Source organism: Prosopis cineraria, unplaced genomic scaffold (assembly GCF_029017545.1).
Source record: "Prosopis cineraria cultivar Desert tree isolate PC_DT_omini unplaced genomic scaffold, ASM2901754v1 PC6, whole genome shotgun sequence".
In the NCBI taxonomy this organism is placed as follows: domain Eukaryota; kingdom Viridiplantae; phylum Streptophyta; class Magnoliopsida; order Fabales; family Fabaceae; genus Prosopis; species Prosopis cineraria.
The window spans coordinates 41796141-41811032 of NW_026555337.1; the positions used below are offsets into that span (position 1 = coordinate 41796141).

A 14892-nucleotide genomic window follows, 5' to 3' on the forward strand; every position below is an offset into this window, starting at 1 on the left:
GCTTGTTGAGCTGAGTTTAATAATCCAAAAATGATGTGGTTAAATTACAGATGCCTAAAAAGAGATGCAGAAACTGGCTTAAAGTAGATGAGTTCTTCGACGATCACCCGGTCCCCAAAGAAAAAGGCCTTGCTGATTAGTAATTATGGTTCGTTAAGTTTGAAAAATAAGTAATTTTCAAATTATTTATAGATTTTTTAAAAGAGATGTTATTTAAAAATTTCATGAAAATAAGAAATCGGTGTATTTGGTTATAATCATGACACAAGTTTGTTAATTTACACATTTCAAAATAATCAGAATATGAATACTTTTACATTCTGATTATTTAAAAAAAAAAAACCTAACAAGTGATTGCTTCACTATAAAAAAAAAAAAAAAAAACAAACAAACAAACAAACAAGCGGTTCAATTCCTATAGTTATATTATGGCCAACGTTTAGAAGGCCACCTCTGCATTTCATCTTACATTAAATCGAAGCATATCATGGTTGCAAACAGAAAAATAATAAAAAGAACCGTATGTCATATTGACAAGTGTACATTTTGGCCAAAAAAAAAAATTGACAAGCATATACAAAATTAGGCTAACTTTTTGAACTTCAATTGGATTAATTTCCTACATCGGAGTTGACAGTAGCTTCAGTAGACCAAAAATTTAACCAGTAGCAGGCCAGCCGAATAGCTGAAATCAGCCAAACTAGAGCAGACCTTCAATTCTAGAGCTTATTCAGATTAACGAGGCCAAAATCTTCAAAACCATCTTTTATCTTATTCAGCCAGTGCATCGGAATGAATTCTCTCGTACAAGCTATATATTAGTGGTGACTTGGACATCTGGGGTTCCCTTTCCAGAGCTGCAATCACATCCTTAACAGAGATGCTACGAGCTACTCGAGTTTGATGTGCAATGCCTTGATTTCTCCCAAGTTTTCGAGCAGTTCCTGTTGGAACAGTAACATTCAAGGAAGTAGAACAACTCAGAAATAGCACGAAATCTAGGTCAGGCAGCATCTGCAAATGCTTATGTTAAGCTAACAACAGCGCTACAATGAAAAGGAGAGACCAATTTTATTGGAGAGATTAGAACCACCTTTCACATGTCGATATCTTAGTATCACTTTGTCATTTGACTAGAAAATACAGTACGTGGCACGCATGAATGAATAATCAGTTTGAACGGAACCTACCAGAAGTCCCAAAAGACGTTGAAAGTCTTTTCTCCCCATCCGAATTATCCTTGGTACTTCTTCCAGATGAAGATGCAGACTTGCGACTCGCATCTTTAGCAGGTTGAGAACTAGATGATGCATCTACCACTCCTTCACGTTTTTGACGGGCTTGCTCCGCCATGAGTTGCCATTTTGACAGCATGTCATCTCCCCCAACAGCAGCTCGAGCAGCAACATTTGCAGCATTTGTCCTCATTTTGTCATCCTCTTCCTTATTTACCTACATGATGCCATAAATTAAATAAAAGATTTCTAACATGGACTGTGGAATAATAAAATACACAAGAAAGAGGGATGAATACCTTTGTTGATTTATTACGACCTTCATCCTTATCCTTGTCACAATCAAGCCCAGGATTACTCTCAGCCTGTATAATTCACGGTTTAAATGATAAGAAAACATGTTTCAGAAGCAGATATTCAAAACAACCGCATGTTATGGGAAAATTTCACGGATGCAGCTTCATGTACGTATAAACCTTCTTCAAAAAACTCTTGAAGATAGACAAAAATATCTTCCACGGGTGGAACTCACTTCATTAAGTTTACGAGTCTTCTCTGCTTCTGTCTGTTTCTTCTCCCACTCTTCCCTTGCTCTCTTATTAATTGCCATGATTTGTTGCCGAACGTCTGATGTGACAACAACCCGGTGTCTGGTCTTCTCAAAATCCACTCGCTGGTACGAAATTGATTGGGGGCATAAGAAACTGCTTGCATTGATGAAAGACCGTTCATGCAAACAGTTGAGACAACTGACCTGTTTTGAGAGTCTGATCAGGCTACTTATTAATCCACGCATTCTTTCCTCCACGCACTGAACATTTACTTTCAGCCATGAGTTTACATGCAAAACTACCACAACGTTAATTGAAAATCTGCTCGTATCTCACCAGAGACAAGCATTTCTCTACATCATTGCTCATACCCTTCAAACCACATTTGACCACTGCCAGAGTGAGAGCAAAATGAAGTATAAGGCTATGTATAGATCCAGATAAGTTTAAAGCATACAAAGAATCTTAAACATATGGGCAGCATTAAACAATAAAAAGAAGACTAACTAATATCCATCAATTTGTTCTGCAGTGGTGCTTTCTGCAAAATCAGTCTTTCTTCTTCTTCTTGCACGACTCTTCGAGATGCTTCTGAAATTCGGCTGTCCTCTTTTGGCCCTGAAAATAACTGTTCTTCCTCCTCCTACAAAATAGATAAAATATAGAACCATGTGGGCTTTGATTATAGAAGAAAAACAATCCCTAATCTAGAATTATTTGCCCAAGATCAATGGCAAAGTACGATACCCTAAGATCAACTCCACTAACAGCAGTAACATCATTAAGCTGTTCAATGCTTTGTTCCATAGAAGCCCCAGATGCTTTCTGTTTCTTACTGTAGGATAATAGGCAGATTATAGAGATTAAAAAGGAGTTAGATAAACAATCAATCATGATTCATTAGAATAAGAAAAAAGACCTTGGAGGAGGTGGTGAGGAACCAAGTCCCTCCAGTGGTTTCTTTTGGCCAAGAGAGGGCTTTTTCAGAGGCGCCCTTGCAATAATCCCAGAAGGGTTTGTGGAGATCTGAGAGCTTAGCTGACAAAATGCAAAATCGAACGAGGAAATAGGCATCATTAAGCATAGAGATTATATTACGAGGCAAGCTCCCGTGCACAGGATGACATTTCCCTTAGTAAGGAATATTGGATTCTAAGATAGTGATGCTTGAAAAAGCGGGAAACCTAAGGACACATGAAAAGAAACACGATTGTATGCATTGTTACTCTAGCAACCTGTAATAAATCTTTAAGTCAAAAACACACAGCTACTCCATTAACTGACGTCAATAAAAAAACATCCATTGCCAACAACAACATTACAACAAAGGACAGATTACATGCAGAAGTTTGATTTTTCCTAACCAATAAAATTTATAAAGTAGGAGAACCAGTATTGAAAAGGCCAGAGTAAAGTTTCTTGGTTAATGAGTATAAAACTTAAGTTTAACATCCGACATTAAGTCACAAGCCATTATGCAACTAATAGCAATAGGTGTATTATAAGTCAAGGTGATGGACATTTGGGGCTGATATAGCATCAGCAAGATTAACTCCGCCTATGTTTATAGCCGGTCCCAAGCCCGGGTAAAGGAGGAGGGTTGTGTTAGGCCATCAACAGCCAATGTAAAAATTTGTTGAATCTATCATGAACATGGACAATAGACGTTATAATGTTAATGCTAGGTCGTTGCCCGTAAGTAACGCGCTGCATGGCTCGAGTACAGTGATAAGTGAGTTAGAGCCGCTGCATCGGCGCCCGGATGTAGTGTTAAATGAGCAAGGGCTACCGTGTCATTCTGGACGCACGCGGCTAAAGAAGTTAGTCCATAAGAGCAAAATTAGATTTGGTACTTGGAATGTTGGGACATTAAATTGTAAATCTGTAGAGGTTGTAGGGGTTATGATTCAAAGGAAAATCAATATCCTTTGCTTGCAAGAAACAAAATGGCGTGGAGAAGGAGCTAACGATATTCAAGGTTTCAAACTTTGGTATACAGGAAAAGTAAGTGCACGCAATGGAGTAGGCATCATTATAGATAAGGAGTGGAAGAAGAACGTTGTAGAAGTTAGCAGAATTGGAGACAGAATTATTTCTTTAAAAATGATAATTGGACGTGAGACTGTTAATATTGTTAGCGCTTATGCGCCGCAAGTCGGGACAGAAGCCAGTCTTAAGGAATTATTTTGGGAGGATCTGGAGGGGTTGATTCGACACATACCACAGAGTGAAAAGATTTTTATTGGAGGAGACTTTAATGGGCATGTCGGGAGGGAAGCTGGTCAGTATGCGAGGGTGCATGGTGGTTTTGGTTTTGGAGAGCTAAACAATGAAGGGCAAACTCTTCTTGATTTCTCATTGGCGTATGATTTTAAGATTGCCAACACTTGTTTCAAGAAGAGAGATGAGCATCTCATCACTTACAAAAGTGGAGCCTCAAGGTCGCAGATTGATTTTCTTTTGGTTAGGAACACAGATAGAAAACTTTGTAAAAATTGTAAGGTGATCCCTGGAGATGCTGTAACGACACAACATAGGGTCCTAGTCCTTGATGTGTGTATTATGAGTAAAATCCAAAAACGTCGACAAGTAGTAACACCAAAGATTAGGTGGTGGCAATTAAAAGGTGAGAAGCAAGATATTTTCAAGCGAAATCTTTTGGATAAAGGAATTTGGGATTCTCAGGGAAGTGCTAACATCATATGGGAGGATATGGCTAAAAAGATACGGGAGGTTGCAAAAGTAGTTTTGGGAGAATCGAAAGGTTCTGGTCCGAGAGATAAGGAGTCTTGGTGGTGGAATAATAGTGTACAGGACAAAATCAAGTATAAGAAGAACTGTTTTAAAGCCATACATTTGTGTAACAATGAGGAAAATTGGGAGAGGTACCGTATGGCTAAGAAGGAAACTAAGAGAGCTGTGGGTGAAGCTCGTTCCAGCTTTTGAAGAATTTTATAAGAACCTTGAGACGAAGGAAGGAGAGCAAAATATTTATAAGATTGCCAAGAGTAGGGAAAGAAAATCAAGAGATCTAGAACAGGTAAGGTGTATTAAGGATGAAGAGGGAAGAATTTTAGTTACAGATGATGAAATTAAAAATAGATGGGAGACTTATTTTTCTAAACTTTTCAATGATGGAGAGGATTCATCTAGTAACTTGGAGGATTTAGTAACTGGTGAAGGAGAACAAAATTTGTCATTCTATCGAAAAATACGTGATAAGGAGGTAAAGGAAGCTCTTAAGAAAATGGCAAATGGTAGAGCTAACGGACCTGATTGTATATCTATCGAAGCGTGGAAATGTTTAGGTGAAGAAGGGGTGAGATGGTTAACTAAGTTATTTAATGTGATTTTACGGTCCAAGAAAATGCCTGATGAGTGGAGAAGTACATTAATTCCTATTTATAAAAATAAAGGAGATATTCAGAATTGTACTAACTATAGAGGGATTAAACTCATGAGCCACACAATGAAATTGTGGGAGAAAGTAATTGAGCACAGGTTGAGATTGGAGACAAGTATTTCTGAGAATCAATTTGATTTTATACCAGGTAGATCAACTACAGAGGCAATTTATCTACTAAGGGGATTAATGGAAAAGTATCGTTGTAAAGATAAAGATCTACACATGGTTTTTATTGATTTGGAAAAAGCTTATGACCGTATACCAAGAGAAGTGCTTTGGAAAGCGTTGGAAAAAAAAGGGAGTACGGATTGCTTATATTAAAGCCATACAAGATATGTATGAGGGGGTAAAAACTAGTATAAGAACGCCTAGTGGTCAAACAAAGGATTTTCCTATAAAGATTGGACTACATCAGGGATCATCTCTGAGTCCTTATTTGTTCAACTTGATTTTAAATGTTTTGACGGAACATATTCAAGAGGAAATCCCGAAATGTATGCTCTTCGCGGATGATATAGTTCTTATAGCAGAGACAAGAGAAGAGGTTAATTGCAAACTTGAGTTATGGAGGAGGACATTGGAGTCGAAAGGTTTTCGTCTGAGTAGAAGTAAGACGGAATATTTATATTGTAAATTTGGTAAAGGACTGTTCGAAAATAATTTGGAAGTGAAATTGGGAGATCAAATTATACCTCAAGTGGAAAAGTTTAGATATTTGGGAGCCATTATTCAAAATGATGGCGAAATCAGTGGAGATATTTCACATAGAATTCAAGCTGGGTGGTTTAATTGGAGAAAAGCTAAAGGAGTTATTTGTGACCGTAAGGTGCCTAATAAACTTAAAGGAAAGTTTTATCGTACTGCTATCAGACCGGCAATGTTATATAGTAGTGAATGCTGGGCTCTAACGGGACAGCAAGAGCATAAAGTTGGAGTAGCAGAGATGAGAATGTTACGATGGATGTGCGAACATACACGTAAAGATAAAATTCGAAATGAACACATACGTGAAAAAGTGAGGGTGGCACCTATTGAGGAAAAAATGGTAGAAAATCGATTGAGATGGTTTGGGCATGTACAAAGAAGACCAAGGGAGGCACCAGTGAGAAGAGTGGAACATATAACTTTGAGTCCGATTAAGAGAGGTAGAGGAAGGCCTAAGAGAACACTCTTGGAAGTTGTTGAACGTGATCTCTTAATTAATAATATTTCTAAAAGCTTAATAAATGATAGAGCACAATGGCGTCTTGCAATCCATGTAGCCGACCCCACCTAGTGGGATAAAGGCTTGTTGTTGTTGTTGTTGTTGTTGTATAGCATCAGCAAGATTGATTATACCAGGCTAACGGAAACTGGAAGTAAATCAAGCAAAAAGAAGAATGAAGGTTTTCAAGTAAATAAGATCGTTGAGAACCAGAGTTAGAAACATTGAAACACTTTAGAAAACATCATTTCTATGAGTAACACCTTAATCCCCATTAGTATTCATATCTTCACATTCAATTTTCATACCTCAACTAAAATACAATGAAAAGCGATGCAAATCCATATCTTAGCTATTTTTAGGACAACATTATCAGCGACACACAATATGCAAATGTATGCAGGCAAAAGTCTGATAGAAACATCTAACCCAAAAATTTTGTCATCTTAGAGAAACAAAAATCCATGCATCAGTACGTAGAATGCATTATGCAATAAGCCATAAAGACACAAGTAATGCCAATAAGATTACCGGACTTGGTTCCTGTTGAGCAATCATTGAAGGGGTACCAGAATTGGAATGCAACAAGCTAGAAGTAGTTGTAGGCGGCATATTTGTACATGCTGGAAGACCTCTTGAAAACTCATCCTTTGAAGTTCCCTGATTGCCATTTCCCTGTTCAATCTGACCAGTGCCAACAGAAGAAATTCCATGCAATTTAGATAAATGATGTCTCTGTTGCTGCTCAGCAGACAGGTCAGTAGGTTCCTTTTTAACATTCGAAGGTTGCCAAGCATTGGGTGTTTGTTGTGATCCTGCACTACTTACAAAAGGAGGAGCAGATACTCCCTGCAGTCTCTTTGGATCATTGATGGAATTCTGTCTATCAAGTTTTGTCATGCCAATCAGATTCATACCCTGTGTGGGCCCCCCCAGGTGATTTTGAGCAATGTTTTGATGAGGAATTTGCCTCAAATGGGAATCATGCAGTGGCGCTTTGAGAGATGTAGAACTACTGCTTGTGCCAGAATAAAGATTATAATTGGTACCACTACTTCCATGTGCTGATGAAAAATGCAGATGCTGCTGCTGCTGCTTAGTAAGCCCTTGTATGTGCAAGGAGGACCTTTCTGATTCTTGGCTAGCAAAGTTGGAACTGGAAGATGATATCTGACTCGGTTGCACTGCTTGGGATTCTATTTTAACATCCAATTCCTGAGATTTTTTGACACTATTATCCATAGTTGGATAAACTGGTTCATTCTTCACATGTACAGTTGAAGAATTAATATGAGATTGGTTTGAAGGAGGGTTCACACTTCTGTGATGCAATTGTGCTAATGCATGGGGATCACTGAACTGTGTTGCCCCCGAACTAACAGCAGGCATCCTCATAGGGTGCTGCTGCCCAATGGGTCCTTGGTTGGATCTCGTCTAAAACAGTAGAAAAGAAAGGTTATAAGCATGACCTCGAATGAATGCACATTGGCTTAAAAAAATATCAAATAAGGTACAACATACACTATGCTCCACATACCTGTGATTGCACTTTTGCTAATGCCATTCTGAGCATCTGATCGCCTACAATACTTTTCATAAGCCTCACAAAATTATCCTTTGGAATTTCATCTTTCTATAAAAACAGCAGAAGAAACTGCAAAGTCAGCAACATCGAAAAGCCATGCATAAATCAGACATGGCCCATACCATATAAAAAAAAAAATAAAACAAAAGCAGGTGGAGGGTAGACATTGTTTTGATTGAATTAAAATACACACCTTTAATTTGGCAAACAAAGTTTGGAGTTGCATGGCTCTGTCTTTGGGAAGCTGCGGAAGCAAGATTGGCAGCAATAGGCCAAATGGCACTTGTTTACTACGATTTATTTGGCCGCTTGGCTGGTCAGTGACTGTCGCCTGTTGATTACTCATCTGCTGCAACTTGATATATTGAGATTCATTGCTCTGATTATGCGTTTTGACTGGCTCATTCTTAATAACTGGATCTTTCCCAGGATTTGGGATCCCACTCGTTTGAGGGTTTTGGAGGGAACCGTGTACAGTCTGCCCTTGGTGACCTTCATCTTGAGATTGCTTCTGAGAGGGGGGTGGATGATTAACATCCTGAGGAGCAACATTCTGCAGTTGGCCACTGTGTTTGATCTCCATCTCAGACGAAGATTGTTGTTGCTGCTGAGCAATGTTAGGATCTTGTTGAGTTTGAGGATCAGTTTTATTATCATGGCTAGAAGCTGGCCACTGTGGTAATGACTGACTGTATGTGGTGCTGTTTCCTTGAGACAAAACTGTAGCAATTGTAGTAGCATATGAGTTGAGATTAAGAATTTACCAAGAAAGTATAAAAATCATGTAAATTAACAGCAAATAGAGCTGATAAATTTTCAGAAGATACTTGTCCTTGATTCCTACAATTCTTCCGGTATATTCAAACTAGACTCCAGAATATATTAGCATTCATGAGTCAATAAAAGTCTCCCTTCCAGACTGAAAAGGACGGATGGAAAGAAAATTGTGAAATAAATAATTTCAAGGAAAGAATGTTAGGAAGAAAATCAACTTTGAGCAAAGATTTATCAAAAACACGAGGAATCTGAAGTCTCACAGTACGAACAGGTGCAAGAAAAGATAAACAATAGGATGAAAATAATGAAAGCAAAAAAAAAAAAAACACTATTATTGGTTTATTATAAAAAGAAATATCAGCATTAATAAACAAATTCAAATACTGATAAGGCACTTCCAAGACCTGCCAAAATTATATTGATCAAATTTCATTTCCAGAAAAATCAAGCCATGCTTCATTGAGCTTGCTATTAAAAACAAAGATACCTTGATGTTTCAAAATCAATCATCATGTTTGGACTTTTCCATTTCTATTATCTAAATTACATATAGCAGGCTCACAGACAAAACTGACTAATAACATTACCGAAATAAAATAAAATAAAAAACCATCAAATGCTTTAAACAAAAGTTACTGGAGGTGAAATTCAGAAATATAATGAATCAAAGTGATGCATGCCTGTGTCTGAACCAGAAGGCTGAGAAGTAGACATGTCTCCTCCTATGTCTCTATTTAAGGCGGCCTGGAAGGCTTCCACGTCTGCCCCTGAATGCATCGTTTCATCCTGCACGTCCAAAAACAGTGGTAGAATTAGAAATAGAGAACCCTATGCCACAACTTACGAACGCGGTTTTTTCTGCAAATAAGGTAAAGAAAAGAGAGAAAACCTCATCATCTTCAAGAAGCTTAACTATAGATGGATCCATAACAATTCCAAGTCACCGTTATCTTGGATCATAAATGAAGCAGTTGAACTGAAATGGAATCATTAATGAATATAACTGCAAACGATTTGATCATTTTGTTCAACTTAAATATATGCAGTGTCAAATAACCCAAACATAGAATTTAGTTTAGGGAGAATGATATTTAAAGCCCTCTCAAGAGAATTTATCCCAACAAGGGCACATAAGTTTTGCTTCGAATATTTTCTTATGAAAACACGTATATATTGTTGTTAAAAGCAGAACCTTAGCTTGTTAAATTTTTAAGGAAACCCTAACAAAAAATACAAGTTAAAGTTCAACTTTTAACAACATATACGTATTTTCACAAGACAATATCCAATGCACCCTTATTGTAATAAATTTCCTTGAGAAGGCCTTAAATGTCATTCTCCCCTTAGTTTACTCCACAGATGATAGACTCCACAAGAGAGAGAGAGACAGAGAAACCATCATGATCTAACAACATAAAGAGAGTAAAGTAGGAATAGCAACGGGGGCATATCCAATTTTTGACATTACCAAAATTTGAAGGAAACATCTACCAACCCCTAATCAAATCCCAGAAAAATTGCCCATCTAACATCCTTATCCAAAACTTTCCAATATTCAAAATACTCAATAAACCCATGGTAGATACTATCCATAAAAATTGATAAACAACAATTAACATTTACCCACAAATTTCCCCCAATGAAAGAACTATCATATCATAGACAGACCTATATTACATGCCCCCACTGAAATCTTTGAATTTTGCATAGTTGATATCATACCCTTTTAATTTTTTTTGTTCCAAATACTTTAACAAAGATGCCTTAGCAAGCCAATTGATTCAGGAATCTCCTCCAAGCCACTGAATAATGAAATAATAACACTCCTGCAGTTTATGATCTTCCAATTTCCTCTTGCAATTTATGATCATGAAAACTACTGCCTAGAGTAAGGAGCACAATTGATTGTTTTTGTCAATAGCTTCTAAATTCACGGACCAATAAGCAGCAGGAAATGATTTATCTCAAGCTTCTAAATTTTCAGACACAAATTGAGCCAAGTCATTTACCGAATTATGCATCACAAATACCTTGAGAATTTTATAAATTGATGATAATATAAAGATATTAATAAGCAAAATGCCACTACACAATACAAATCCAACATTGTAAAACAACACGATACAAAGCTTATAAGTTGCTATAAATCAAAATGAAGAGAGCAGAAGTATAATAGCCCATTAGACACCATTCAAGCAAAAACTAGTAATCAAAGTTAAGAAATTAAACTTGATCTGTAAATATTCCCAGATTCAAAACCATTAATACCAACACCAGCTAGCGAGATAAGGCCTATTGTTGTTGTTGTTATCAAAAGCATCAATGCTCAAACAATTGATTGCATGACCAATTTCAAAGCCAAATTAAAATGAAAAATTTAAAACCAAGCAAGAAACGGTGCAATAGCGTCTGACACAAGGGTTGACAACCACACAGGGAACAGATGACATGCAGAACAAACTGCCTGTTTGGATATGTCATTATAATTGATCGTCAGTATGGAAATCCACTTTTTCATCAAAATTATCCTAACACTCCTATTTTCCCACAATTGATTATCTCACCTTAAACTGCACTAGGGCTTAAGCTGATCTCCCTAGCTTTTCAATATCAATTATGCCTATTCAAATATTCAATGTTTGCCAAAATTTCAAAACTACCAAATATACCCTTGTACTGTGTGATTTGTGGTGTCTTTCTCACATCCAAATATATATCTCTAGCATTCATTTTGTTAAATAATTTTATCTATGTGTTTCAAACATTTATTATATTTATATTAAATAATTTTATTTGTATTAAATCATCACTATTATATTTTTTAAATAAATCAAAATAAATGTAATAATATGGGAAAATTAGTCACTTGATTTCTATAGTTTTGATTTAGTTATAACTCAATTTTTAAACTTTAATTTATTATAACTCGATTCTAACAGTTTTAACTCTATCATAACTCAGGTCGTTAGTGCTTGCCCCCTCTAATTAAAAAAAAGAATTAAATAGAGCATGACGAAGATTATCATATGAATGAATATTTATCCTTACCATCATCCATAACATCTTCATCAAACATGGCCAGTCTTCATGCTGTCAATAGAAATCAACTTATATATTATCAACCAAATATTTAATTATTGTAAAACTGATGTTTCATATTTAAGAATTATTGCTTTATGTTTTATTAAATTTATTTCAACTTAGATATATTGAATTGGTTTTTACATACATTAAATTATTAATGTTAATATAATTTAAATTTTTATCACTAATCAAGTATATATAAGTTAGATAATATATGTTAAGTTAATAATATATGTTACTTGTTAAATAAAGTTGAACAAATTTACTAATATTAAATATACAATTTTATCAATATTTTAACTTTTAAACACAATGTCCTTTATGGTAATTTACATATATATATATTTAAAATTGATTTGACTAAATCATCCAACCATCTTCAATTCTATCAAAATTTAAAAAAAAAAAAAAAGTATCCAAACATGATCACGTTATAACATAATCAATTATAATCAAAATCAATCATATTTATCAATTTTTCTTAATCAATTATACCCACCTAAAATCTAAATAGGCTCAAATTCAAATTTATATTCAAAGGCAGATTGAACAAATCAATCTCACTGGATTTAAGGAGGAGACAAAGCCCTAGGGTTATGACCTTCTCCAATACTTGCCGAAGAACAACCACGGAGGACTGACAATGGTGGATGGCATCTTACAGCGAGCTTGGCCAAGTGTGGAAAGCTTGAAGATGCTGCTACCAGCTGCAGTGGAGTGGCTGTTGGAAGGGAGGAGGGAATGACAAGGTAGAAACTCACTGGGAGTAAGGATGGTGGGAGTTAGGGCTGTTCACGGGAGGGTACGGGCCACCCACGCCTTACCCATTACTTACCCATTTTTTGTTAAACAGCTGGCCTCCAGTCTATACCCACATACATCCGTTTGCACCCATTTTAAAACGAGTAGAAATGGATCTAGGCGAGTATGGGCCACCCATTTAAGTTGCAACACCTACTTGCTTTAAAAAAAAAACAATAGAAATATATATTTTTCATCCCATTCTAATTTAACATAAGTGGCATCATTCTAAAAGTTTAAACCTGTGAATAATATAAGGATTACTAATTTAACAATAACTCCACCGGAAACTCCATAAGGCTACCACAAATCAAAAAATTCAAAAAGCACCATAACTTTTTTTTAACGAAAAAAGCACCATAACTTCATGGCAGCCATAAATGACGTTACACAGGTTGAAAAATCATAATAAATCTGCCTTTCACAGCAGCCATAACTTACTGCAACCTTCTTGAATAATGAAAGTAAGAAGTCCCAGCAACCCAAGTAAAACCAGTACAGACAGGAGTCAACCATAATTATAAATGGAAGGCAGAGCACTATTAAGCAGGTTCTTGGTTCTATGGCGTGCACTATTGCAGATTGAAACATCAATGTGTGGCAAACGTAGTTATATAGTTCAAAATACGAATATGAATTATATAATGCCGGCTTTCACAAGCCAAGCATTGTCTAAAATGGAAGATTTCTACATAATTTGTTATGCACCTATATGAACACATTACTGATAGTTTTTATACCTATATGAACATTTTAGAACATAGTTCAAGTAAAGTATTTTGCCAAATGTCAAAGTCATCTAGCTGTAGCAGTAGATGTAATAATTGAAATAGCCATGGATCCATGTAAAACAAATAGTATGTCCTAAATAAGTTACAACTTACAATATAACTTAGAACTAATTTTCGCCCACTAAACATCATTATAATTCCCCAGCACAATATTGATCTCCAATTGTAATTGTAATTGTAATAAGATGAAGTTTAACAATTTATAAGGAAAGCAATTTCAAGATAAGCTTTATGAATCAAGAAACACATTGATGCTTATTTCGAAAGGATGAAATTATATATACATACAGATGCTCAGATGCGGCTAATCGGCTATCCTAAAAGCTTTGGTAGAGAGAAGAGTAAAAAAGAAAAAAGGAAAGGTGTGGAAGGGTTTGGTAGACACTTACGTCTGCGAGCTGCCAGGCGGAGGCCGACGGTAGAGGTGGAGGGAGGCTGGACGAGGGCGATGGACGATGGGCGACTCTGCGTCTGTCTCTGCGAGCTGCGAGGCCTAAGGCGAAGTCTCTGGATGGGCGACGACCGAAGGCCAATGGAGGATGGGCGACGCTATGGCGAACAGACGGTGGGCGCTGACGGCTCGCGTCTCGCTCTCAAGCTCGAACAGGGAAGAAGATAAAGTGAGAAATTGAATGAAGACCAACTTAGGGCAACGGGTTTGGGAACTGAACGAGTACCCGGCCTAGGTGAGGTGAGGACTCATGTAAACATAAATAAATAGACAGACAGATGACAATACCCACTCATTTTTATTACATGGGATAGGAATTTACCTGTATTCATTTTTTTTTTTTTCCTGCATATGGGTTGACTCATTTGGCATAGGTTGAGATAGATTTGCAAATTTAGGGCTATATTGCTCGCCCCTAGTGGAGTGGGAGTGATCGATGCAAGATTAAAATTCGATTATTTTAGAGTTAGTAATTTTAGTAGGTGAGAATTTATTTTAATTAATTTAAAGTATCTTATTTTATTAAAAAACACATGCAATCAAGCCTGATCTTAACACTTTCGAGCTTTGATTTATTCACCTGTCCAAATACCCAAAACTTTTTAAAAAAATTTCTTATTTTTTGAACCAATTTCAATTTTTAAATAACTTTATCAAACATCAAACATTATTTTGACTTTAAAAAAATAAAATAAAAAAAAAAACATATTAACTTTGTATTTAAGGGTGTGTTTGGTTTGAGGATAGGGATTTTAATGAAATAAAGCGAAAGAATTTGATGTTATCTTGTTTGGTTTAAGGAATGAGGGGAAGAAAAATAATTATATATAAATAAATTTACTCTCATTTATTAGTGTTGAGATACACATCTTTTAAATTTATCATGGAGGGCATATTGGTTAAAGTGTGACAAATTTTAGTATTTTACCCCTCCCCTCCCAATCCCCCCAATTTGAAGGGAAGAGGGGCAAAATTCCTCCCCTCCCCTCACCTCCAACCAAACACCC

General features: G+C 36.2%; 1 protein-coding gene across 1 annotated transcript; it reads right to left on the minus strand.

The window, feature by feature from the left end:
* Positions 1 to 390: 390 nt before the first annotated feature.
* Positions 391 to 14122, minus strand: LOC129313376 (transcription initiation factor TFIID subunit 4b-like). The gene is made up of 15 exons (XM_054956408.1): positions 13824 to 14122; positions 9648 to 9734; positions 9439 to 9544; positions 8175 to 8701; positions 7934 to 8029; positions 6928 to 7830; positions 2706 to 2824; positions 2534 to 2621; positions 2294 to 2429; positions 2123 to 2178; positions 1990 to 2046; positions 1768 to 1908; positions 1535 to 1600; positions 1191 to 1452; positions 391 to 944 (listed from the first exon to the last, which is right to left on the minus strand). The coding sequence occupies exons 2-15, from the start codon at positions 9684 to 9686 to the stop codon at positions 772 to 774; spliced, it is 2769 nt and encodes a 922-aa protein (XP_054812383.1). The 5' UTR covers positions 9687 to 9734; positions 13824 to 14122; the 3' UTR covers positions 391 to 771.
* Positions 14123 to 14892: the final 770 nt, after the last annotated feature.

Excerpts from the sequence above, each read along its gene's own strand:
- LOC129313376 (XM_054956408.1), bottom strand. The coding sequence starts at position 9,686 with ATGGATCCATCTATAGTTAAGCTTCTTGAAGATGATGAG. Across the intron at positions 8,702-9,438 it reads GCCTTCTGGTTCAGACACAG|TTTTGTCTCAAGGAAACAGC; the intron begins GCATGCATCACT and ends CAATTGCTACAG. Across the intron at positions 2,622-2,705 it reads TCCTCACCACCTCCTCCAAG|TAAGAAACAGAAAGCATCTG; the intron begins GTCTTTTTTCTT and ends ATTATCCTACAG.